Source organism: Azolla caroliniana, unplaced genomic scaffold (genome assembly GCF_043228905.1).
Source record: "Azolla caroliniana isolate FFs.n. ecotype wild unplaced genomic scaffold, voAzoCaro1.0.p SCAF_4, whole genome shotgun sequence".
NCBI classification, from domain to species: Eukaryota; Viridiplantae; Streptophyta; class Polypodiopsida; order Salviniales; family Salviniaceae; genus Azolla; species Azolla caroliniana.
In genome coordinates, this window is record NW_028230439.1 from 22398586 (window position 1) to 22423268 (window position 24683).

Sequence of the window (24683 nt, forward strand, 5' to 3'; positions counted from 1 at the left end):
GAGCTATAAGAGGATTAAGGAATGAAGAGGCGCGATTGTGGAAATTTCAAGAGAAAATTGGAGAATGAATAAGTGAAGAAACCTTGATCACAGAGTAGGTTGAGTTATTACGACATGAACATCATATTAACTTTCTTCTCCTTGTGTAATTCATACAACGGATCTAAGATGAGCCCAATGTTCCACTCAACAACACTTATTCAAACCACCCACGTTGCTTGAATGAGACTTTACAAGCCTTGTCCAATCACCGTCACCCAACCTTGGATGCCCCCAAAAACTCCCATCAAAGACCATATGCAAAACTTCTATCATTACTAACTACCATATTACGTATTGCATGGTACATAGGGAATTTGGGGAAGAGATATCTTTATCCTTTTTCATGATAGAATGAGAGTAAAGGATCTACTTCAACCAATATTCCTTTGGGTACCACCATACATTATATTGAGTTAAAACTTAGGAAAGGTGGACAATTAGTCAGAGCAACAGTTGCTACAACAAAGGTCGTAGCCAAGGGAGATTAGCTACACCAAGACTACCTTCTGGTGAAATTCGGTTAATACCTTCAAATCGTTTAGCAAGTGTAGGGCAAGTTGGAAATACTACAAGTTATAGATAACACATACATATACAACTCAATGGTTTGTGATGAAGTATTGACCTTAGCACCCTCACTAAGGCTCTATAATAGTAACTTTGTTACCCCTTGCAACAATTCCTCTTTCAAAAGATATGAATAACGCACACATTGTTTTAACTTACATCACTACAATGTCCAAATAAATGTAAAAGGTTGATACTAAGAGAATAATTAAGCAATATAAAAAGAATCTAAATATAATAACTTCATGCAACGTATGAATCATCAAGTAGAGAACATTCCATCATTTAGTTCACAATTTAATAAATGGCTGAAATAAAAAACGAGGGATTAATCTTAACAAATGATTATTCAAAAAGGTTTTTTTTTTCCATAAAAATTATGCTTCATTGGTATTAAAATTAAAAAGGCCAAGGAACTATACAAAAAGGTTTATTCTTACTTTGATAGAACAATTTGTATTAGTTCAAAAATGTCTTTAGAAGTAGAATCACAATGCCTTTAATAGAAGGGTAACATAAGTCTAAGAGATTGGCATAACATCAATGCATGACCACCAAATTAAGTCACAATTTAGTCTTGATAACTAACAAAACTTGTAATATCCACAACTAATAAATGTGTCAAGAAAGTCCACAGCAAACACCCACTAATAAAAGTCCATAGCAACAAACACCCAAAGGGTTTTCTTTACTTCTTGAAATGTTCTAGGATTTTCATTACTTTCCCCAAGTGCTCTTTATCAACCCTTGATTAATTTACTGCAGCACTCACTTGGAGGTCCTAAAGGTATAATTGAAAATAGAACACACATGCACATTTACATCCATATTTCTTTTACATTGAATTCCAGGCAATATGAAACCCAATCTGCCAGCACTAAATTTCTAAACATTTTCAGGGAGATCAGTGTGAGTTCCAGCCTTGTTTCAAAACAGAATCTCTCCATTTGTAGCAGAAAATGGACACCCATGGTAAATGAGGTTAGCTTTTTCTTTCTTGATGAGATACATCATGTTTAGTTCGTCAGCCCCGTCAAATATTCATAACCTCGACACAGGAATATGCATTTGTTTCATACTATATCATTCTTTATGTCAGTTACAGGAAACCTGGTTGAGGTTAAATAAGCTTGACAACGGAAACATTCTCTACCACCTAAACAAACTTTACTACAGAACCTCTCATTGGAATATCAGATATCCTCTTAAACATTCATTATTTTCAACACACCTGCAGTTTCTTTGGAAATCCTGCGTCATTTATTATAGATTACAGGTGCTTGCTGCATTTCCTGTAAATCTGTCTACAATCCTAGCCATACCCCCCCAACCCTTTGATTCAAATGAGGGGAGGGGCACACCAGGAAATTTTCGAGACTGCCTGTATAGCATTTATGTTATATGTCATATGATGGCAGGGTTGGAATTAAGGAAATGACGTGAGAAACAAAAACTATATTTTGTCTGTCCAAAGGGTTGTTGAAGCACATGGTAGTTCAATATTTTTTCGAGCAATTGAAACAGCCAGACATGCTTGAAAACCCTAGCCAGCAGTCCTAGTAGACCTGTTGAGAGTTCTTTTCCTGACCAATGATCATGTCATCATTGGTCACAAGCCAGAATGTGTGGCCGAAACATCGCCATATTGCTCCAAAAAGAATGCTTTCCTGTACATCCGCTTCGAAATCTCCTTTGACAGCCGTTCCACTTCCTTGTCTAGTCCAAGTTTCTCGAGCCATTCTCTGAAGCTGATAAGTGTTTTGGTCCCAAATTTGAGAGATTTGCTTTCAAGCTTTTCTATTGTCTCTATTGCCTCTGCTAGCATGTTCTTCTTCTCACATGCAATAAGTAACCTAGCTAATGACTTATCAGTGGGTTCAATTCCAATCGATATCATATTATCAAAGACCTGAATCGCATGTTTAACATCCTCGTCTCTGGTGTATGCGTCCATGAGAGCAGAGTATGATCTCCTCTCAGGGTAGAACAACTTCAACTGCATTAGCTGGAAAACGCGTTCTGCATCTTTGACATGGCCAATAATACCATATCCTCTAATCAGTGAAATAAAAATCTCAATTTTTAAAGATATGCCTGCATTTTCCATGTCTTCAATATATCTCTCAGCCTCTTTTGCATGACCCAGCTGACTGTAAGCTTCCACCAGGGCACAATACAGAAGTGTGTCAGGCATAAGTCCCCATAACTTCATCTCAGCTAACTTTGCTTTGACCATGTTGAGATTCCCTATCTTCCCATACATTGCAATCACTACAGTGTATGTGACTAAATCTGGGAATATATTCCTCTCTCTCATGACAAGAAAAGCCTCTTCAACTGCATCATGGTTACCAAGCTGAATATAAACCCGCATGAGGTTTGTGTAGTCTCGTGCATCGGCTCGAAATGCTGGATCATGCAGTGCAAAATCATAAACCTGGAATGTTTTGCAAAGATACAACTTTAGAAGAGAAACATATGCATTCAAGAGTATCTTATGATTAAGTACAAGATGATGGTGAGTATTTTATAAAATTCGTGCCTAGGCTCAGGAAACAGACAGGGTGTGGCAGGATGAGCAGATCAGGTTACAAATTAAATCAAGATAAAATAAGGCATATACTGTATCTACGCAGACTCATGTTGACATATTAATTGTCAATTGCAATACTTTTGTATTTACCGTGATGATGTCTACCTTTTCTGTTTGTATTTCTTATCTTGAGGTTTTCTCTCTCAAGTACTGTAATGAGGAAATAACTTGATGATAAAATTATTGCCCAAATAAATAAGATCTGATTTCTCAATCTGTGTCAGTGAGTACAGGCATTGTGCATTTTCCAGGTATTTGGATGTACGTTCAGCAGATATTATTGAGTAAAAAGACATAATATACCTGTAGTAGCAAACTCTTGTCTTCTTGTTCTCTGAAATATCGAATGACATAAAGCCAGTCTGCTCTTTCGAGGTTCATGGAGGAGCAGGTGGAGAGAAATTGGTGGGGATGAGGGGAGGCAATGAGTTCGAGTATCATTTTCCTGGCTCTGGCAGGCACATTCTGCCGTTTCCCAGGTTTTGCCGGGAATCGAGGCCTTTCTCGCTCTATGTTGAGGCGGGGTCTTGGTCTTCTACGACGGAAATCCCGTTCCGCATCCAGATCATCCAAGCGCAGGTGCAGCTCAGAACCTTCACTTTCAGAAGCATCATCATCATCCTCGCTCTTGCTCTCGCGATCTCCCTCGCCCTCGCCTGTTGCTGGGAGCAGCACAGCGCTCAGAGAGGAGGAAGGCAGAGAAGAAGGAGCATATTGCTGCCGGTATATTACTACAACGAATGATGATGATGATCCTCTCCTGCGGCTGTTACTGCTGGGCTGAGAGGAAGGCATGGCCATAAGCTTGGGCATGGGTGTGGGTGTGGGTGTGGGTGTGGGTGTCCCGAGTAATGAAGAGGAGGAGGAGGAGACAGAGAAACCATAAGCCTCCCCTCCTCCGAGAGAGGTGAGGAGAGCATGAGCCATGGCCATAGCTTCTCCTATTACACCCTCACCTATGTGGATGAAGTGGAACAGAGCAGGGGAACAGAGCAACAGAACACTCTCCCTGCTGTACAGATATATATGTATTATGTATACATATATACATATATCATATATGTATACATACAGTATATGTACATATATCATTATTCATATACATATGTATATGTAGAGACAGACATACAGAAGTATACACAAGAAAAGCATATCATATTGGCCAAGCCGAGGATATGCCTTCTTGAATAGATACAATGCTTTTTCGACAACTCGATCGCTACAATGAGCACCTCGATCTTTTCTTTTGTCCGCTTGTGCTCGAGATGATCCTCGTGCGCATGCACCCGCCGAGGTCTCCGTATCGATCCAACGTTTGCCATTGCCCAATCATTTGTTATGCATGTTGTCACTGATTGTAAATCCTTGTTTCTCGTTTTCATGTCTTCTTGCTTTGCACGAAGAAACCAAAGGGGCGACCCCACACAATACATTTAGAATGTCTTACATCACTTTCAAAACCCTACAGTGTAATTGCTAAACCCGATAACATACTTTTGTTACTTCAAATTCCTGAGAGTGAATGAAGGAGTGGACACATTTGCTATTTACATAACGTTAGGGCCATTCTCACGAGGGATCTTTTTATATACATCCTCCCTTTATCTTTAAGCGCGCAACACTTTGTTGGAGCAACATTATAGGTTTTTCTTCTCCTCTTGCCTATATATTATGAGAATTTATAAAGAATCATGAGTGTAGGTGAACTTGTGCAGCAGAAGGAACTCTGTGTGTGTAACACCAAAGGAGAGAGAGAGAGAGAGAGAGAGAGAACTTAGAGACAAATAACAATAAGCTATATATAGACAAAAAGTGAATTACAACAGTAACTAAGTTACAAAAGGTTGGTTTAAATGCCAACTAACCTAGGGCAACTACCCTTTATGCTATTTACAAAACTAGCCTAGTGTAAATGCCATTTCATTGGGGAAGTTGGGTTTGATTCTCAACACGCCCTTTCGAACACAACTTTCAGTCGCCGGAGAGATTGGCTCGTTTTGGCTTTCCAGATTTCTCGGCTGTATGGCTGGATGGTCGCTCGGCTCGGCTTCGATTGTTTCAACTCCTTGTTCGATTTGTGTCCATTGATCAACTAATCGGTTGTTGTGTTGTACTTCTTGGTTGTTGTACTCCCCCTCAAGCTCAACAATGCAGATATCGTTAGACCTAGGTCTGATGTAAATTTCCCGAGCTTGTCAGCTCTTAAGGCTTTTGTGAAGATGTCGGCAACCTAAAGATTCGTGCTAATGTGTTGCAGGTCGACTTCTCTAGCTTGGACCCGCTCTCCAATGAAGTGATAGCGCACTTTGATATGCTTCGTGTGCACCAGGTTTTGAGCCAAATGAGTATTGCTCATGGTGTCGCAATAAAGGAGTATCAGATCCTTGACGGGAACGTCCAGATCCTTTGATATCCTTTTTAGCCAAATGGCTTCACATGCAGCGACAACAGTGCCCCTATATTCGGCCTCTATGCTCAATAGTGCAACTGTCGGCTACTTTTTGCTGCTCTGGGGGATTGCTCCGCTGCCAATGGAGAAGGCGAACCCTGAGGTCGATCGTTTGTCAACCTTATAGTCGGCCCAATATGCATTTGAGTCGGATGATCCTGTCTGACTTGTACATGATGTTATAATCCATCATCCCATGAATGTACTTGAGTACTCTCTTAGCGCAACCCATATGAATATCCTGAGGTTTCTGCATTAATTGGCTAAGTAGACCAGTTTGATAGTTAAAGTCGGTCGTGTGACGGTAAGATAGATTAAGATACTGATCAGTTGACGATATCGAGTTGGCTCACACTCTTTTATTCCAGAGTCGGCATCAAGCTTGAGGTTTTGATCGAGAAGGGTTGACGCAATTTTACACTCAGTCATTCCGAACTTTGTAGAGCAGGTTGCAGATGTAGTGCCACTGAGAGATCATAATCCTAACTGGTGTCCTAATTACTTCTATGCTGAGGAAGTAATGGAGCTCGTGCATGTCTTTCATTTCGAATCTGCCAGATAGGAGTGATTTGACTTTACTAATGTCGACTAGATTCTTTCCTCCTATGATCAGATCATCTTACAAGATGATGTCAATTGGGTTGTTCGACTCACTTTTGATGTTGAGGGAGTTATCCGATTTTGACATGCCGATTTGGTGAAGATATTGAGTGATCTTCGAGTGCCAAGCACGTGGTGCTTGCTTAAGTCCGTACAATGGCTTCTTGAGTTGACTGGCTGCGATCAGATGCTTGGTCGACTCGAAACCAGGTGGTTGGATCATGAAGACCTCTTCTAATTTGCCTAGAAGGAAGGCACTCTTTACGTCCATTTGATGGAGGTGCCATCCTTTAGCAACTGCGAGTGCAATGACTATCTGAACAATCATCATCTTTGCCACTAGGGCAAAGGTCTCCTCATAGTCATGTGTTTGAGGATATCCCTTAGCTACGAGTCATGCCTTGTAGTGGTTCACTGAGCCATCAACATTTCGACTCACTCGAACCTTTTTAGGTAGATGGATTATAGCATTTGTACCCCTTTTGTTCAAGTGAGTACCCTACGAGGATAAATTTCTCTAACTTGGGATCGAGCTTTTTTGGGTTCTCGTCGGGAACATGTACATAAACGATTGAGCCGAATATCTTGACGTGGGATAAATCCGGCGTCTTCCCCAAAAAATCCTTGTGGGGTGTGACATCGTGCACTCTTATGGTGGTGCACCGATTCATAAGGTAAACAATTGTGTTTGCCACTTCTGCCTAGTACAACTTTGGCAGGTTCTTCTCGTTCATCATTGCTCTTTCCACCTCTAATATGTGTCAATTCTTGCATTCGGCCACACCATTTTGTCGAGGTGCATGTCGACATGAGAACTCTCATCAAATTCATTCCTTCCAGAGATAAGCTATGAATTTAGTCGAGAAGTACTCTTTACCCCCATCTGATTGAAGGCATCGGACATGCCGACCTATGACTTTTTCGTGAGCTCCTTCAATGTAGCTCCAATAACCTTGGTGACAAGGTATTGGTGCATCTTATATTCCCAAGATGCAAAGTTTGTTCTATCAAGTTTCTCGATGGGTAGAGCGCTTCCCATATGAGTATTCATAGTATTGTTTTCTTCTCTGTTGTTGAACTGGTTCAATTGATCGTTGGTGTGCAACACAACACAGTTGAGCAAGTTTGATTAGACAACCACATGCTCTGATACCATGTAAAGAATCGTGAGTGTAGATGATCTCGTGCAACGGAAGGAACAGTGCGTGTATAAAACCAAATGAGAGAGAGAGAACTTAGAGACAAAGAACAAGAAGGTTTATTAGACAAAAGTTAATTACATCCAACAGTAACTAAGTTACAAAAGGTTGATTTAAATACCAACTAACCTAGGGCAACTGCTCTTTTTGCTATTTACAAAACTAGCCTAGTGTAAAAGCCATTTCATCGGGGAAGTTGGGTTTGATTCTCAACAACCTTGCAATTATTTTCTCGAGTCTATATGTTATGATATATAGTGTTTCATTTATAATAGTTATCGGTAGTTTAATATAAAAAACTTACTTGTCGTTTTGAAGATCTTATTGATTATTCTTTTGATCTAGTTTGATATTTATATTGCAGGCGAAAAATAAACAAAATTACTCAAAAATTGCATAATGGCCATGAAAAACAACACATACAAGTTCCATGTACATATAGCACAATAAGAGAGAAAGGGGTAATTATAATGACATAACATGGAAACTCAACCAGTTTCAAAGGGGTGGAGCGCCAAACGGCAGGCATTTGGTGACTTGAACCAAGGTCAGGATAGAAAGAGCACGAGGGAGTGAAGGGAGGGTGAATTGTGAAGCGAGATATCGTGGACAACCAATTAAGACAAAGAATGGAAACAAATGGAGGCAATGCTGCAATCTACACATGGAAGCAACGAAAGGAGAAGAGTTACAACAGGGGAACTCAGGAGATGACACGACACGACTCAACACACGGATGCAAGAAGAGTGCGCCGGAAGGGGAACTCAAGAGACGAGACGACATGAGACGACACTCAACACACGGATGCAAGAAGAGTGCACCAGAAGGGGAACTCAAGAGACGACATGAGACACACGGATGCAAGAAGAGTGCATTGGGAGTTTGCACTGGAGTTCAACAAACGAAAACTTAGAAGAGTTGTGTGTGCCTGTGGTGTTGGGGAGGTTTAGGTCTGAACTTTGGAACAGGAACAGGGGAGAGGGGGGGGGGGTTTAGTCAATTAAGTAAGCCTTAAGGATGAGTGACACACACACACGGAGGAAGGTTGAGAAAGAAAAACAGAGGAGTATGTACACAGAGAAAGAAAACAGAGGAGAGGAGAGAAGGGAGAGAGGGTTTGGGTTTGTCTTGGTTCTTTAGCTTTTGCTTGGCTTGGCTCTGCTCTGCTCTGCTCTGCTCTGCTCTGAGAGAGAGAGAGAGAGACAGAAAGAGAGTGAGAGAGAGTGTGTGTGGAGATGGGCATCTTCGAGCCTTATAGGGCAATTGGCTACATCACAGACAACGTCCCTTTTGCCGTTCAACGGCGGGGCTTAGAGACCTTCGTCACTCTCAGCGTCGGTAAATCCTTTCAGATATTCAATGTAAGCTCCCCCCTCCACCCCCCCCTTTTTTTAAATCTCTTTACATGGACCAGTTACTGTTCGCAGAATATGTGACTCTCTTGTTCTGTTTTTTTTTTCCGCCCGATTGTCTGCGCCAGACCGCAAAGCTGTCGCTTGTATTTGTTGGTAAGTTGCATTCTTTCTTTCTCTCTACTTTCTCTTCGAGCTTGTATATGTATTGCCCAGCGTCATAATTATGCTGCCAAAACTGCTGAGGATCATTTATCGTTCTCCCAATCTTATTGAGGCCCATGGACTGAAGATATATAACTATTCTTATTGTTATTACACTACTCCACATGTGTCCTGTAGCTCCTATTCGATTGTAAATTGGTCTCACGTGGATTAAGTGCTTTATGTGCATTTCAATGGATTTTAACCATAAAATACAAAACCACCTGCGGATTAGTAAATTTAGTAGTTTGTTATTGTTATTACAGCATCTTACAATAATGCCATGGTTTTCTTTAGTTAAGTGGTTTTTGTTCAACAAATCCTTCTCTCTTTTTTGTACGTGTGATGGTGATGACTGCCAGTGTGTAGGTTCCCAACTGGAGAAGAGAATAAGATCTCTTGCTTGCTGGAGGGATTATACATATGCTGCTTCAGGGAGAAGTATCTTCATTTTCCGGCGAGCACAGCAAGTACTGCAAAATCTGGCTGAGAAACTCATTCCTAACATAAAAAATACATGGTGTCGGTATTTTTTGTCTAATGTGTCTGAGCCTGATGTGAAGATGTCATGTGTGCGTTAGATTTTTTAGTTTGAAATCGTGTTTTATTGTTGTTTCTTTATCTCTTATTGGGTTTTACCTCTTTTTTGGTTGCATGCATGCAATTCCAACAGGGCACCCAGAGTGTGTGTTTATACCATATTCGTGGCTCTCACATTGCTTTTCTTTCTTTGTTACAGGTTTCTGAATGGTTTGAACATGAGAGTAAAGTTGTGCATTTGCTGTCCCTTGGCAGTTTCATCTTGAGTGTGGATACGGGGGGATGGCTCTTTGTATGGGAAGCTACCAATTTGGCTAGTAATCCAAGCCCACTCCGCAAAATACATTTGGAAGAGGGTGTTTCACCAACATGTATTATGCACCCAGATACTTACCTAAATAAGGTATTTTATTAGCAAATCATGTGCTTTAGTTTACAGTATATGTTCATTTCTTTTGCAACTTGGTTCATTTGGGGGCTAAAATTGTATGTTGTCTCAGGTCACACATGCTTTAAAGCATGCAAAGTCCTCTCCTGATAGATGATGAAATATTAAACATCGTTATATATGATACATCTAATTAGTTTTTTAACAAGATCCCTTATGAAATGATGAAAGTGTCTCCAACTAACAGTATGGATCCTTTGATAAGTAGTCAATCAGACTAATTGATGAAATGTAGTCCATACTCTCAAGGAAATATAGCTATCCTCTCAATAGCAGTCGAGGGAGACATAATCCAACTAATTCTCTACTTCTAGAGTGTAGGAATAGTCATATACCTGAGTATATGAGTTGAGATGCAAGTTTCTATGTTACACTGTGAGCGATTAGATCATTATGTGTTGGGGATGAGATTTTGATTATTTACCCTTGACGAAGAAGTGATCGAGCTCTAATCTAATTATGCTAGTTGTATCTAAACTTATACATGCTCCTCTTGTTGTATAATGTCATACAAATTTTTAACATGATTGAGGTGTCAGCTATTTGTTTTAATGTCTTTAAATGTGTTTCTAAAAAGTGTAACAAAATTGTATAAATTCCATAAAACTGTGATACATGATCATTAAACAACCGCACGTCCTATCCTTCACTTCATAGACTGTTTGTATCCATGCAGGTGGTCATTGGCACAGAAGAAGGATATTTATACCTTTGTAATGTCAGCACTGGAAAAATCCTCTACAAATTTATGGGCTGGGGCAGTCCTATCCGTTGCTGTGCATCATCTCCAGCTTTGGATGTTGTCGCTATTGGTTGTGCAGATGGAAAAATTCATATCCACAACCTTCGATATGATGAATCTGTTGTTACATTCAACCATATGACCAGAGGATCTGTGACCGCATTATCATTTAGAACAGGTATTTTATTTTTATGAAATATAATTAAGAACCATAAAGTTCCAAGGCTATGGAGTTTGTGCATTTAGATATAAGGTGAATTGAGTATGAGGTTGATGATACATCTGTGATAAATCATGGTATTAATTGAATTTTTTTAAAAACATGGCTGCAAGTTTCGCACGTTAAAACAAAGTAATCTGGCAGTTCGCAACTGAATGGTCGTTGCGTAACTTCTTGTATAACTGGTTAAGTATTGAATAAAAGGTCAATCCCTTTCCAGAGGCAAGAAAAGCATTTATTTATTTGTTGAAATGCAGATGGGCAACCTATTCTAGCAGCTGGGGGATCATCAGGTGTAATAAGTATATGGAATTTGGAGAAACAGAAATTACAGGCTGTTATAAAGGATGCTCATGATTCAACAATATGTGCTATGCATTTCTTCCAAAATGAACCAGTATTGCTTACTGCTGGGGCAGATAATGCTCTTAAGGTCTCCTCTTCTCTAATGTATTGTTACATCGACAAATTTTATGTATAGCTTATTTCTGCATCTCATGGAACTTATATGCTAACTTTACATAGTTATAGCATAAAGGCAGGGAAAGTAATGCCTCACATGCATATATTTGAGATAATTTATCAGTAATCTTGTATGATACATGGCTTATTTAAGCTTGAACCTTAATCGAAAAGGCTTTCATATTTGGAATCTTTATATAACAAAAACAATTTCCCATCTTTCAATGTGAAAACGTTTATATAGTTTGGCAAAGGCATATACAGCAGTATCTGCATTTTCTGTTACTAGCTTTTTCTCAAACGACTTCTCTAAATTTTTTAAAGATGTGGATATTTGATTCAAATGATGGAGAGGCTCGACTATTGCGATTTAGGAGTGGACATAGCGCTCCCCCAACATGTATGCGGTAGTGTCTTTATCCTTAATTGATCAGTTTTGACATTTTCATTCGCATAAAATGCACACTTGGTCAGGGTTTTATAGCCATAGAATGTTGTTGGTCGCTAAATAGAAAGGAAATGATTGGGTATTCATCTTCTAAGCTGTGGCTTTGGGAATTTGCAATAACTTTATGTGTGTAGGCAGAATCAAATCTTTGGATTCTTGTGTGTTTCACTTCTTTCTTTGGTCCCCTTGTTGTATGGTTTGTTGCATTCAGTATTTCCAGTATGCTGTAGATGTGGCAGGTAATAAGTGTAGTGGAAATGCCAATTAATAAATGCTCACGTTAATCTAGGAGTAATCAGATATGCATTCATGCTTTCCAACCTTCTAGCAATTATGTTTTGAATCCAGATACTATGGAACTGGTCGTCACATTCTTTCAGCTGGGCAAGATCGAGCTTTCAGGATTTTTTCAACTATTCAGGTTTCCTAAAATACTGTCTCAATCAGTCTCATTCAAGGAATATTTAATAATATATTATCAGTAACTTAGGATTTCCTTACGATTGATGAACTTGTGGCTCCAACAATACTACTTCATTCTATGATTCATCTTCTTATTCTGATGATATCGAAAATAAATTGCCTGTTTTGCTGTTTCCAACATTTTTAGGATCAACAAAGCAGAGAACTTTCACAAGGGCATGTGGCAAAAAAAGCGAGAAAACTAAAGCTGAAGGTATGACTAATCAGTGGCTTAATTTACATTATTTTTGCGTTGATGGGCTCACATGTTTGTAATTACTCTTTGTAGACTAATGTCTTCTTTCACAGGAAGAAGATTTGAAGCTTCCTCCTGTTACATGCTTTGATGCAGCTGAAATACGTGAGCGGGATTGGTGCAATGTCGTTACGTGCCATGTGGACGAAAGTGTGGCATACTCTTGGCGTTTACAGAATTATGTTATTGGCGAGCATGTTTTGAAGCCTACCGTTGAGAACTGTGGTTCTGTGAATGTAAGGATATGCAATATATTCACTTACATAAATGATCTGTATACTTTGGATTGAGAGCCTAGTGTAGTTTACTTTATGGATCATTCTTCATTGTTAATAGTAGCTTTTAAGTTTTGATCTGGAATTTGGAACTGCGAACTTTCAGGCATGTTCGATAAGCTCCTGTGGGAATTTTGCTTTTCTCGGAACCACAATTGGACATGTTGAACGGTTCAATATACAATCAGGGTTAAGTCGCCAGATCTATTGTGATGTCAATTTAGCTGGTTCTAAAGCGCATAGAGGATCTGTCATTGGGATTGCATGTGACAATACCAATACCCTACTTATTACTGGTAGTTATGATTGTTATGTCAAGGTATGTGGCTTAACGCGTTTCCTATTCCGTATTACTACATGATTTTGGGGGTTAGCACGTGGCTCAGAGAACACTGATAAAGAACGTAATTCTCGTTTTCTTAGGTTTGGGATTTCAAAGGTGCTAAGATTCGACATAGCTGGTCTATTGAATCTCAGCTTGTTAAGATGGATTTTCATCGTGGAAGTGGTATGAAATTCCATTTGCATACAATTTATCTACAGCTAAAAGGATATTGTATAAAAATTAAACGATTGTGGGTTTTTCCAGGATTGCTTGCAACTGCATCAGATGATCTGGTAGTGCGTGTATATGATGTAATATCTGCAAAACTTGTTCGCAAGTTTGAAGGACCAAATGACCGTATAACTGATTTATGCTTCAGTGCGGATGGTAAATGGATCTTATTATCTTCTATGGATGGGACAATACGAATCTGGGATGTGATCTCTTCCAGGCAACTGGATGCAATGCTTATGGATGATCCTGTGACTTGCATATCGTTATCACCGAACATGGATATGCTAGCAACAACCCATGTTGCTCATAATGGAGTTTATTTGTGGTATGCAGCATGACTTAACTTGATACTCACACTTAATGGTTTTTTCTACAATATTATTACTTTTTGTTTCTGGGGATGCAGGGGAAATCGTTTTATTTATTCTGGTGTACTAGACCCTGGAAGGTATGGAAGTGGGAAAGATGTAGTTAAGGTATCGATGCCTACCATGTCATCGCGGGAGCTTTCAGAAGAGGAAGGTCTTTCTGCAGTGGATGTGACACTAGCAAGTCCTGAATCTGAACCAATAGGGGAGGTGGATGAATTATCCCACAAGTCTCAAATCCTGCCAGAGTTAGTGACACTATCATTATTGCCTAAATCACAGTGGCAAAGTTTAGTCAACCTTGACATTATCAAGATGCGGAACAAACCTATAGAACCACCGAAGAAACCAGAGAAAGCTCCATTTTTTTTGCCAACCTTGCCTTCTCTTTCAGGGGAAGTCACCTTTACAGGATTGACCAAAACAGCGGAGGATCAGAAGGGAAAAGTAAAGACTTTGACAGGAAGCAAACATGGAAGTGAAGAAACTCCATTCTTGAGTTTGCTATGCTCCTGCGCAGATTCTGGTGATTGTACGTGTAAACATTCCTGGCTTTGGCTATTATTAAATTTTATTCTTCTGTTGAACTTAGATTTCTTTATTTTCTATAACATTGATTTAAGCCTGCCTTTTATTTATAGTTGGTGCACTTTTGTCATTCCTCAAGGGTTTGTCACCATCAGAGATAGACATGGAGTTTCAGATGCTTAGGATACTTGATGATTTAGGCTCTGTGGATGCACTGACATCGAAGCAGTTAAAATTAATTGGGCTTGTACTGGACTTTCTTGTGGAGAGAATACAATCAAATTGTGACTTCGAGTTTATTCAAGCTTTGACTAGGCTCTTTCTTAAGGTGCAGCTTACAATCGCATTTATGTTTTTGGAGTGAGCTCAATATAGAACTAATGAACACATTGTAAAAATGCCTGATTATTCAAAATGACTATTTTCAGATACATGGGGAAATCATTTTGCATCAGCCTCTATTGCAGGAGAAAGCTAAGGCACTTCTGAAGTTAGAATCTGCATGTTGGCAGAGGCTGGACCATATGTTTCAAAATGTGCGGTGCACATTAAGTTTTTTGAGCAATGCTCTATATTAATTTATTACTGTTTGGTAAGTAAGTGTTAACCTTTTTTCTCATTGCTGAACGCATGATAATCTTGCAATGCTGATTTGGAAACTATTGGTGGAACCAATGCAGGTAGCTGGAGTTGGAAACTATTGGTTGATCATGTGTAACGTAACTAATGTCTTGTGGCAATGAAGATATTTATTGCTATATTTCCATCTGAGTGTTCACATAATTTATTTTTAAAAACGCCATCATATGAGGTTTGAAGGTATGTGCTGACACATGATTTCAGCAGTCGGGCCAACTGAAATCCAGAAATTGCATTAAAAAAAAGATTTTCAAGGATATGGTTTGTACATATGACCAAAGCAAAAGCACTGAATGTGGTTACCCTAAAAGTATGTATTAGTGGCATACTGTACACATCCCCAGTTCTCAGCGTCATTGGTGAGCTCAAATGGGCTGCTTTAAAATTGAGATTTCATACAAACATAAAAGCAATCGACAGCAAACTTGTTAGTAATGCAGCGGGAGGTGAACTGTATGGAATCATCATCACTCTCGAGGCTCAATTTTGGCCATAAAAATTATGAAGGCTTTTGTTTTGTTCACTATTCATGACTATAACCATTAGGTAAATTTGGAACATTCATTTACGTGACATTGATTTTTTCCCACCTCAAAAATGATGAAGATTCATCATGATGTTTAAATTTGTGGTATTGCATTTTTAATGTGGAATTGAATTTCCAATGTTCAGTTGACATATGCAATCACATCGTTTTGAAGGTGGAGGTAGAGGTTTCAGTTCAGTATCTGTAATTAGTGAAGGCATTGAGGCTATCCATGTTAAATGTCATGGAACATAACAAATGTAAGGGGACTAATGAAAGGAGATTTTGGTGATTGGAATTACGGAGCCCCCGAAATTGGAAGCAAGTGAAAATAAGGCCAATACTTCAAGCTCCAGTGCATGCAGAAGAACTTGTGGAGTTAATGGGATGTGACTTCTTGTGACCAAGGCTCCATGATGATGGCAAAAAACTGATGTGCTTGACCAAACCTCTCCCCATGTAGATATGGCCTAACATGGACATTGTGACATGAGAAGCTCACAATATCACCATGATTTATTGGCTTTAGAGAGCATTCCATGTTCATACCTAATCCCAATACAAATTATTAATGCTTTTTGAAAAGTTAAAAGAATAGGGCGTTTGTTTGTGTTTGACTAATTATATGGAAGTAGATATGATTGAAGGTTGAATGCAAGATGGGTTGGTATATTGCTAACTAATGATGGAGACACTGTTTTTTTGGGGCAAAAATGGTGTGGTAGGTATGTTTATAGTCTCTCAAGCCCAAGGTTTATTAATTGCAAATGTAGAGGAAGACCACTTGTCCGCAAGTTGGAACCTCCAAGAAAACTAGCGAAAAAGATATTAAACCCATTGCAATCCTTATCAAACTAGAGATACAACAAATTGTGGCTACAAATAAGAGTACGTAAACAAGGTTGCAATAATAGTGTGTGGTTGAACAATTCCCTTTTGGGGTTTGAATTGGAGAAAACTCAAGCAGGGGCTGAACAAAAGCAAAGGTACTACAAATAGATATAAAGGGCATTTATGTTGTAGCACATAGATATGAAGGGATTGACGCCAAAGTTTTATCAACACAAAATTTGCTTTAAAAAGTATGTGATTCATTGTCATAAATAGTAGATAAGCAAAGGCCATGGTTAGTCTCTAATTTTGTCATGTGCATGTTGACAACTTCGGAGATATATAATGAGAGACTTAGGGACTTAATGGTTTATGAGACACATGTGGGCAAATTATTCCCATATATTTATGGCATGTTAATCTATCAAGGGTGGATGCCATTTGCTTTCAAGTATCCATTTTTATAGGCATCAAGGTTGTGTGCATCTCAAATGAATGGTTAAAAGTTTGGGCATGGAAACAATGGCAATAAGAAATTTGGCTAGAAACAAAAAGGAAGTATGCTAGGGTGCTTGAGAAGGCTAAAGAAGTTTGAACACAAAGTAAAATGTGCACAAAGAAAGTGACAATTTGAACATGAAAGCTTGGTGAAATTTGACCGTAATCCTTCAACATTGTTTCCATGCCTAGATCATCAACTTCTCCAAAAAAGGTGTGACGATATTGTAATCAAAGTGCAACCTTAGAGAATAAAGTTGCTTATTCTTCTTGGACATATTTTTTAGACCATGAGATAGAGGAACTCATTGAAAAATTCACATGTAAACCTAAAACCTAGAGAAGATTGTGATTCATAGTATCATAAATATTACAGGAGCGGGGTATCTTCTTGATGAACCAATGAGGTTTCTATTTCATGTCGGATATAATTACTTGACATTCGCATCTAGAATAAATCAAACAATTGTTACATGATGTTGACGTCCTAAAGGCTCTATAAAAAATTGGAAAAAATGTTATTGAATTTTGCAAGAAACTAGAAGTAGACATCCATTTTCGAATATGAATTGAATGCATCATTTTTCTTGAACATTATACACCATACTATTATGTAGAATTTTTTTATTGTCCAATATGTATAATTCCCTTAAACTTTTTTATTGTTTGACAATGCAAACATACTAGTACTATTGTTTGAGATGTAGACAGGTGATGATGCACGCTGATATGTATGGGCTATACATGAAGAAAAGATACAATGGAATGTTATCAAAAAATGAGTACTAACTATCTTCTTCTTACTCTTAGTGGATTGTGGTTGTACAAAAGCCATTAGAAAAGTTGACAACTTGCCTACCTAGATGTCTTTTGTGCGCATTGTGATTGTGCAAAGTAAACTTGTTGGTATGCATGTTCTATTAGATGGAAGTACATCATTCGAACATTTTTAGTCTAGTAGGCCTTAGCCTTGTGAAGACAACTATTTGACGACACAAAAACTTAATAATTTCTTTATATTCATGTACATGTTTTGTGGAATCATTTAAGCTTCAAATTTGAGGAAAGGATCTTTACAAACGACATGATGATCCTTGCAAAATTTCCCATAGTTTATTGGCCTATTATCAAAGTTTTTCTATTGCATAAAATCATGCAACACATTAAACCAAAGTTATGAGATTTAGAGGTTGCACCTAAGGATTCCATCATTGCAATTCCATGAATTTAAGCTACGTTTGCCTATCTTCAACAAGAAAATAAATTTAACTCATATCTAGCTATTTGGTTAAAACTTGTCTAATAACATTAACATGGAAAACTTCAACATATTAATTGTAGAATAGCATAATAATTTAAGAAGTAACACAAATCACTATAGTTATAGGTTTCCTTTTTCTTTTTCTTTTTTAAAACAAAACTACACCATAGTTTTCATTACCAATCTAATTAGTAATAAGTGTATACAAAGCATATAATGGTACAATTTAGTGGAGGGTAAGATAAGAGAGAAAACGTATATCCTCCACAATGTCATAATTGAAACCAAACTCCACCTATGGAGGAAACAACTATTGAGGGGGTACATATTGCCAAACCATTTGGTCATTTCTCTCCACAAATATGAACAAATCCTTCCACTTGCCTTTAAAGGATTATTGTTTCAGAAAAATGGTATATATTCATTAGCAATGAAGGAGTCATATTGACCTTTTAAAATTGAAATAAGCATCGACCAAATTTCCTTCACACAATGAACAAGATTATTTTTTATTTGCTGAAACACATTTTTGCATTGATCTATCCAAATATTCCATAGAACCACCGATGATATCGTAGCCCATACTGTGGCATCCACATTCAACCAATTTGAGCTTGAATATGGTATGTCCTTAACTTGCCTTCCCCTAGTTTGAATATAGGTTTTTGAATTTAGTATATTGATATAAATAATAATATTGGTGAAACTTAACTTCTTTTTATAACCATTAGGATTTCTACTACATCTTCACACAATTGAACCAACCATTGGAGACACATTATATGTCCATGTTTAGACTAAAAATTTGAGATCATGCATTAGTATTACAATTGAGATTCATAGTGAAAGGCTTTAATGTGAATGAATGTGTATATGTCTATTAATGTTTAAAAGGCTATAAATATGGATCACATTGCTCATCATTCATAGCATTTGTTTAGTCAAATTGGGAATATGGAGTGTAGAAACATTGTCCGATATGTTTTCAATACATGGAACTATCATCTACTAGACACTCACTTGCCTCGATAAATGAGGCGAATAGTTGATGCTTAAGTGACATATCAACAAAACAAAACAGATATTGAAAATGAAACTTAACCCACGTGCATAAGAAAATACATCAATGGCCCATGGGAGTAAGAGCATGTGAATATTTCAAATGAAGATTTTTCCAAGTACATAAAGTAGGGTTGACATGCGCAATTGCGCATGACTTTGTGTTGGTATCCTTGTGAATCGTGATGATCATCATTCCTTTATTCTCTGCTTTAGTGATGTATATGATGGAGAAATACATGTTCTAGCCACGTGAGACTCGTTTGTTTTTGTTTATACAACTAAACATCCATGAAATCTTCTTAGGTTATGATATTTTCTAGTTACTTTATTGATGGCAATGCAATAAGGTATTCATAGTAAAATAATTTTTACTCATTCACTATATTGGAAGAAACCGTGTTAACCTCAATTTTATCATGTGAGTTGTGGCCCATCCATGTAGTTGCTTATAATGCAACATGATATGAAAAAATAAAGTAAAACTACTCATACTTTCAAGTAACAAAAGCAAGAATATTCATTAGATTTGGCAAAATTGGATGAAAGCATTTTGAAGTGTACAATAGTGATTTATGTGAGCATGATGGAATTGCAAGAATATTTACCTTAAACTCAAGAGTGCCAAACATGCAAGCGAGAAGCCTTGAATTTGGTATGTGATTGAGACACACATAAATGTTTGCATCCATCATTATCATGACACTTTTCCAAAAATCATGTTAGATCAAAATGCATCCAATACATATAGCATGACACCTTTACCTTTCTTAGAGCTCATAAACACACTTTATGCTTAAATTCATTTATCAAAAGTTATAGGAACGTACTTTAATAAACCCATTCAACATCAAATATGTCAATTAAGTTTTAAGAAACTTTAAACTATTTCACATACAATTTTGAATTTGATAAACGAAATCGTTTAGGTTACCCTTTTTGTAGCAATCGTATTGCATATATAATAAATTTGCAAAAACATTTGCATTAAGTTGCAGATAGAACAAGATGGTATGTATTAGGCATGTGAATAGGGTGTGTGAGCAGACATGTTTCCTTATCAAATCACACGGGGAAATGCATGAGTGTGTGTTTGTCTTGTGCTCCCTTGCACACCACTACTCATCATTGTTTATACCATAAGGTCCAACCTATGTCTGTGTCGTCCTAGTGTCTCTCACCTCTTTTGTTGGTACTAGTTTCCAATCACGAGGCCCGCTTACAATCTTCCTCTCTCTTTCTGGGCGTATTTTGAACTCCACAAAAGAGATGATAACAAAACCTATATCTCTATCTCTTTGGCCAACTATTCACACCTAGAAGAACATGCATGCCACTAGGGCCCAAGCTACTTGGGGGTGTGGGGGGGGTCAACACCTTGTCCATGGTTGTGCATATGTCCACCAACAAATCTTAGGGCATTTATCTGGGCCTAAATCTCAAAGAATGTTCGGGTTTTAGCGCAAGAAATCTATACATATATGACCCGAAATGCATGTCACATGAACTCAAATCATACATGTATATGCACACACAATCACATGGAGACACCCAATATGATCAGTTGCAAGTATATACCGCTTCCTCTTCATATCTATTACTCTTGTCCAAATATACATACGACCAACTTAACCAAATTACATTTTCACATCCCTAAGTATAGAAGTATATATATGTAACTATTTGTGGATGGCATGATTTGGCTTGCCACCATTAATTTCTCCAAATATCCATTAGATCAGATCGAATTAACCAAAGCACATTCACATCCCTAATTATAGATTCAGTATACAACTACAATTAACCAAATCACATTTTCACATATCCCTAACTATAGAAGTATAGAACTACAATTAACCAAATCACATTATCACATATCCCTAACTATAGAAGTATAGAACTACAATTAACCAAATCACATTTTCACATACCCTAACTATCGAAGTATAGAACTACAATTAACCAAATCACATTATCACATATCCCTAACTATAGAAGTATAGTTACAATTAACACAAATCACATTTTCACATGTCCATAACTATAGAAGTATAAAGCTACAATTAACCAAATCACATTATCACATATCCCTAACTATAGAAGTATAGAACTACAATTAACCAAATCACATTTTCACATACCCTAACTATAGAAGTATAGAACTACAATTAACCAAATCACATTATCACATATCCCTAACTATAGAAGTATAGTTACAATTAACACAAATCACATTTTCACATGTCCATAACTATAGAAGTATAGAGCTACAATTAACCAAATCACATTTTCACATATCCCTAACTATAGAAGTATGTATAATGTAAGTATTTGTGGATGACATGAATCGTGCCGATGTGAAGGTGCCACCGGGATTTCGATTCCATCCCACTGATGAGGAGCTTGTGGATTATTACTTGAAGAAGAAAGTGGAGTCGCAGAGAATCGATCTCAATTTCATCCGTGAAATCGATCTTTACAAGATCGAGCCATGGGATCTCCGAGGTATCAACATGCGGTCCCTAGTTTTCAAAGAGCTAATCAATTTTAATCAATCATCAATGGAGCTTTTGATAATTTATCAGTATTTTCTATGATCAACCCCATTCCATTTGTCCTCTCACTCAATTGTTCATCCTTCCTCATGACTAATCGCATTCCTTTCCTAATCGCTTCATTTCCATGGTTCTTTCCTCGCATTTTTGATCTAGCCTGTATGATGCTAATTAAACACACATTTCCAATTATTAATTCCCCCTCAATTACGTGGTACTCCTTAGTGGTTTTACCAGACATTGGTAGTTTGCATGAGCGAGTTTGCAGCAATCTGTTCAAATTACCTCTGTTTAATGCTCTGGAAACCATAGCCTTATACATCATCTTTCAAGTCAATAGTAAAAACAATAGGTTAGCTAAACTAGGTTTTTCAAAACATTAATGATTTAAGAATGAATGAACCAAAATTTAGCAGTTATAATGGGCTCTAAATTCACAAATTTTCTCAACAAATTGATTAGTAATGCTTGTGTACTCCACATATTAATCCCAACTACATTTTCCTGGTTTTTGGTTAATTGGATCAATGTAAAAAAGAGAGGTGCAGGATTGGAGCAGCAAGAGGAGATGATGAAGAGGAGGAGTGGTATTTCTTTAGCCGTAAAGACAAGAAATATCCCACAGGGAGCCGCACGAACAGGGCAACGGCTTCTGGCTTCTGGAAGGCCACAGGGAGAGATAAATCTGTTTACAGATTTAAGCAGAATCATGAGAAGCTTGTCATTGGTATGCGGAAGACATTAGTTTTCTATCGTGGCCGGGCACCCAACGGCCAAAAGACTGATTGGATCATGCATGAGTATCGATCCACAGATTGCCATGATTCTGATCAATATCATGCCTCCCATGTGCTCCTTAATCCATCGCTGCTGCATACCAATGTAAGCCGAGTCTCGCATTTGATTCAAAGTCTGCATTGTTTTGGCATTAAGGGTTTGGGATTAGCATGATTTCTGGCAAAACAAGTGTAGATCTTCAGGTTCTGTTTAGGTTTAGGGTTTAGGGTTTAATCTTCTTCCAAATTCCACCATGATCTTCTTCCAAATCCCTAATTATGCATTTGGTAATGTGTGTTGCAGGATCAGGAAGCTGGGTGGACTGTTTGCAGGGTGTTCAAGAAGAAAAATCCCTGCACTGTCAATGCGCAAGAATTGTGTGTTGTGGTAGGCGCTATGGAGGGGGCTCACAATGGGCGAGAAATTGTAGCAGGCACAGGGTTCATGAAGTACAGGAAGGATGCATCATGGTGGGGGGAAGATCATATTCCAATGTCAGGACATATATGGCATGAAAACTGTGGTGAAATTAGTACACTTACTAGTGGTAATTATATGTTTAGCGGCAGCGATGGTGGTGCTGATGATCCTGATCCTCTGCTTCAACATGCCTTCATGTCTCTTCCCAAACTGCTTGATCCCTCCACTGTAGCTGCTAATTGCAGTAATAAGACCCAATTATGTATTAGCCAGTGCGCCTCTGCCTCTGATTTGAACCATATTAGGGCTCTGATATGTGGCGTATACGGCTCCGGAAACCCTGATCTCTATCATCTCAGGAATATGAATCCTACTGATCAGGATGCATTAATGGCGGCGATAATGCCTAGTAGCACCTCAACTGCTGATCATCATCATCAACCACATGAACACATTGAGCATGAGCAGTCCTTTGTCTGCAGCATGGACTGGCGCCTGTTGGATAGGCTTGTGGCCTCCCAACTCGGACAAGATCTCGCAGTTGAAGCCCATCCCCAATTATATCAATAGTCTCTATAATCAGACCTATTGAGTCTCTGATCATTTCTGCATTTAACCATGACTAGTGCTGATCACATTGACATCTGGATTTGAGATATAAAAGAGAGTTCCAGATTAGCTCCGCTGGTTTGCGATCATTTAATCTGAATCATTAAGGCTAATATGTTAAGCTAGAGTGAAATTCCAACCAAGTGATGAATAGATTTCTGAGTTTCCCCAATATGTAGGATCGCAGCAACATTGAACTTTTTCCTTAAGTATTCATGATTCCACATGTGAATTATTTTTATCTGGTCGAATTCTGTTTATGTGATATCCCTCTCCAGTGTCCCACGAATCGCCCAAGCGTATAAAATTTCCCGTGTGGTGTGGTGCAGTACTCATATGTTTATCTCTATCCCGCATGATCATGCAATTTTCTGATGGGTATTTTGTTTGAAATTGGTATCAAAGAGATTACAGGGAGTGTAAATGTTGAGATTTGATGCCTATTTCTGATGGGGAGTAGCCCAACTTCAAAGTCTTGCCAAAATCATTGTCAATAAAGAAGAATCATGTGGTGATGCAATATGTTATAGCTTAATTACACTACATGAAAATGCCCCAAGGCATGACACAGATGATGATTCCATGGATTTATTAGTGAAGAATATGGGACTTGCACAATCCCAGGCATAGTTTTGTATCTTACGTCTAATTCATTCGTTAGGTTTTGTATCTTAAGAAGATGAGGATTTCCACCATAGAATAAATATAATCCACTAGCAACTCTGCAAACTCAAAAGAGAAAAAAAATAATTGTAGGAATTACAAGTAGGTTTACAAAATAACTTTATTATCATGTATGTATCTTTAAAGAATGTCTAATTGCCTTCTTTTGATTAATGCATGCAGGGTTATGAATCTCAAGGTTTAAAAATATCCAAGCATTTTCACCGCTCACTCGCCGTCACAATTCTATCAAGGGCGTTGTCCAAGAGAGGGCAATGACTAGTGTCATAACAAATCACTATATGACAATACACGTAAGTAGGCTAAATAATTTACAACCCTCCTTTGGCCCTATGTGCGTGTTGTAATAATTGGGGGGAGGAGGAGCCTATAAAGAAGCATCGTACGAATGGCCTTGTTCTAATGACAATCCTTGTATAATGCTTTGGTGATCTAAAGAGGAGCTTTTGCAAATGGCAGGTGTGAGATTCCAGTAACCAATGAGTCATTTTCCACCATAGCTCAAGCAA

General features: G+C 38.1%; 3 protein-coding genes across 4 annotated transcripts; 2 read left to right on the forward strand and 1 right to left on the reverse strand.

Moving 5' to 3' along the window:
* Positions 1-1386: 1386 nt before the first annotated feature.
* On the reverse strand, positions 1387-4200 carry LOC147865449 (uncharacterized). Its single transcript, XM_087318261.1, has 2 exons — positions 3506-4200; positions 1387-3046 (listed from the first exon to the last, which is right to left on the reverse strand). The coding sequence occupies exons 1-2, from the start codon at positions 4133-4135 to the stop codon at positions 2219-2221; spliced, it is 1458 nt and encodes a 485-aa protein (XP_087174387.1). The 5' UTR covers positions 4136-4200; the 3' UTR covers positions 1387-2218.
* A 4422-nt stretch (positions 4201-8622) lies between these two features.
* Positions 8623-15581, forward strand: LOC147865450 (transducin family protein / WD-40 repeat family protein). 2 transcript variants are annotated; one of them, XM_087318262.1, is made up of 17 exons: positions 8623-8812; positions 8932-8959; positions 9377-9477; positions 9747-9950; positions 10672-10915; positions 11215-11390; positions 11744-11826; positions 12216-12288; positions 12478-12543; positions 12639-12821; positions 12967-13179; positions 13284-13368; positions 13450-13744; positions 13826-14325; positions 14429-14643; positions 14744-14907; positions 14996-15581. In XM_087318262.1, the coding sequence occupies exons 1-16, from the start codon at positions 8687-8689 to the stop codon at positions 14891-14893; spliced, it is 2742 nt and encodes a 913-aa protein (XP_087174388.1). In that variant the 5' UTR covers positions 8623-8686; the 3' UTR covers positions 14894-14907; positions 14996-15581. The 2 variants fall into 2 exon arrangements, with proteins under 2 accessions (XP_087174388.1, XP_087174389.1); XM_087318263.1 differs by having other exon boundaries at positions 8624-8812; positions 13826-14319.
* Positions 15582-21468: 5887 nt separating this feature from the next.
* LOC147865451 (NAC domain-containing protein 101-like) lies at positions 21469-24012 on the forward strand. The gene is made up of 4 exons (XM_087318685.1): positions 21469-21634; positions 22223-22524; positions 22771-23751; positions 23951-24012. The coding sequence occupies exons 1-3, from the start codon at positions 21472-21474 to the stop codon at positions 23449-23451; spliced, it is 1146 nt and encodes a 381-aa protein (XP_087174811.1). The 5' UTR covers positions 21469-21471; the 3' UTR covers positions 23452-23751; positions 23951-24012.
* The last annotated feature ends 671 nt before the right edge of the window (positions 24013-24683 follow it).

Excerpts from the sequence above, each read along its gene's own strand:
- LOC147865449 (XM_087318261.1), bottom strand. The coding sequence starts at position 4,135 with ATGGCCATGGCTCATGCTCTCCTCACCTCTCTCGGAGGAGGGGAGGCT. Across the intron at positions 3,047-3,505 it reads ACAAGAGTTTGCTACTACAG|GTTTATGATTTTGCACTGCA; the intron begins GTATATTATGTC and ends AAAACATTCCAG.
- LOC147865451 (XM_087318685.1), top strand. The coding sequence starts at position 21,472 with ATGAATCGTGCCGATGTGAAGGTGCCACCGGGATTTCGATTCCATCCC. Across the intron at positions 21,635-22,222 it reads CGAGCCATGGGATCTCCGAG|AGAGGTGCAGGATTGGAGCA; the intron begins GTATCAACATGC and ends AATGTAAAAAAG. Across the intron at positions 22,525-22,770 it reads ATGATTCTGATCAATATCAT|GAAGCTGGGTGGACTGTTTG; the intron begins GCCTCCCATGTG and ends TTGCAGGATCAG.
- LOC147865450 (XM_087318262.1), top strand. The coding sequence starts at position 8,687 with ATGGGCATCTTCGAGCCTTATAGGGCAATTGGCTACATCACAGACAAC. Across the intron at positions 11,391-11,743 it reads GGGCAGATAATGCTCTTAAG|ATGTGGATATTTGATTCAAA; the intron begins GTCTCCTCTTCT and ends AATTTTTTAAAG. Across the intron at positions 12,544-12,638 it reads CGAGAAAACTAAAGCTGAAG|GAAGAAGATTTGAAGCTTCC; the intron begins GTATGACTAATC and ends CTTCTTTCACAG.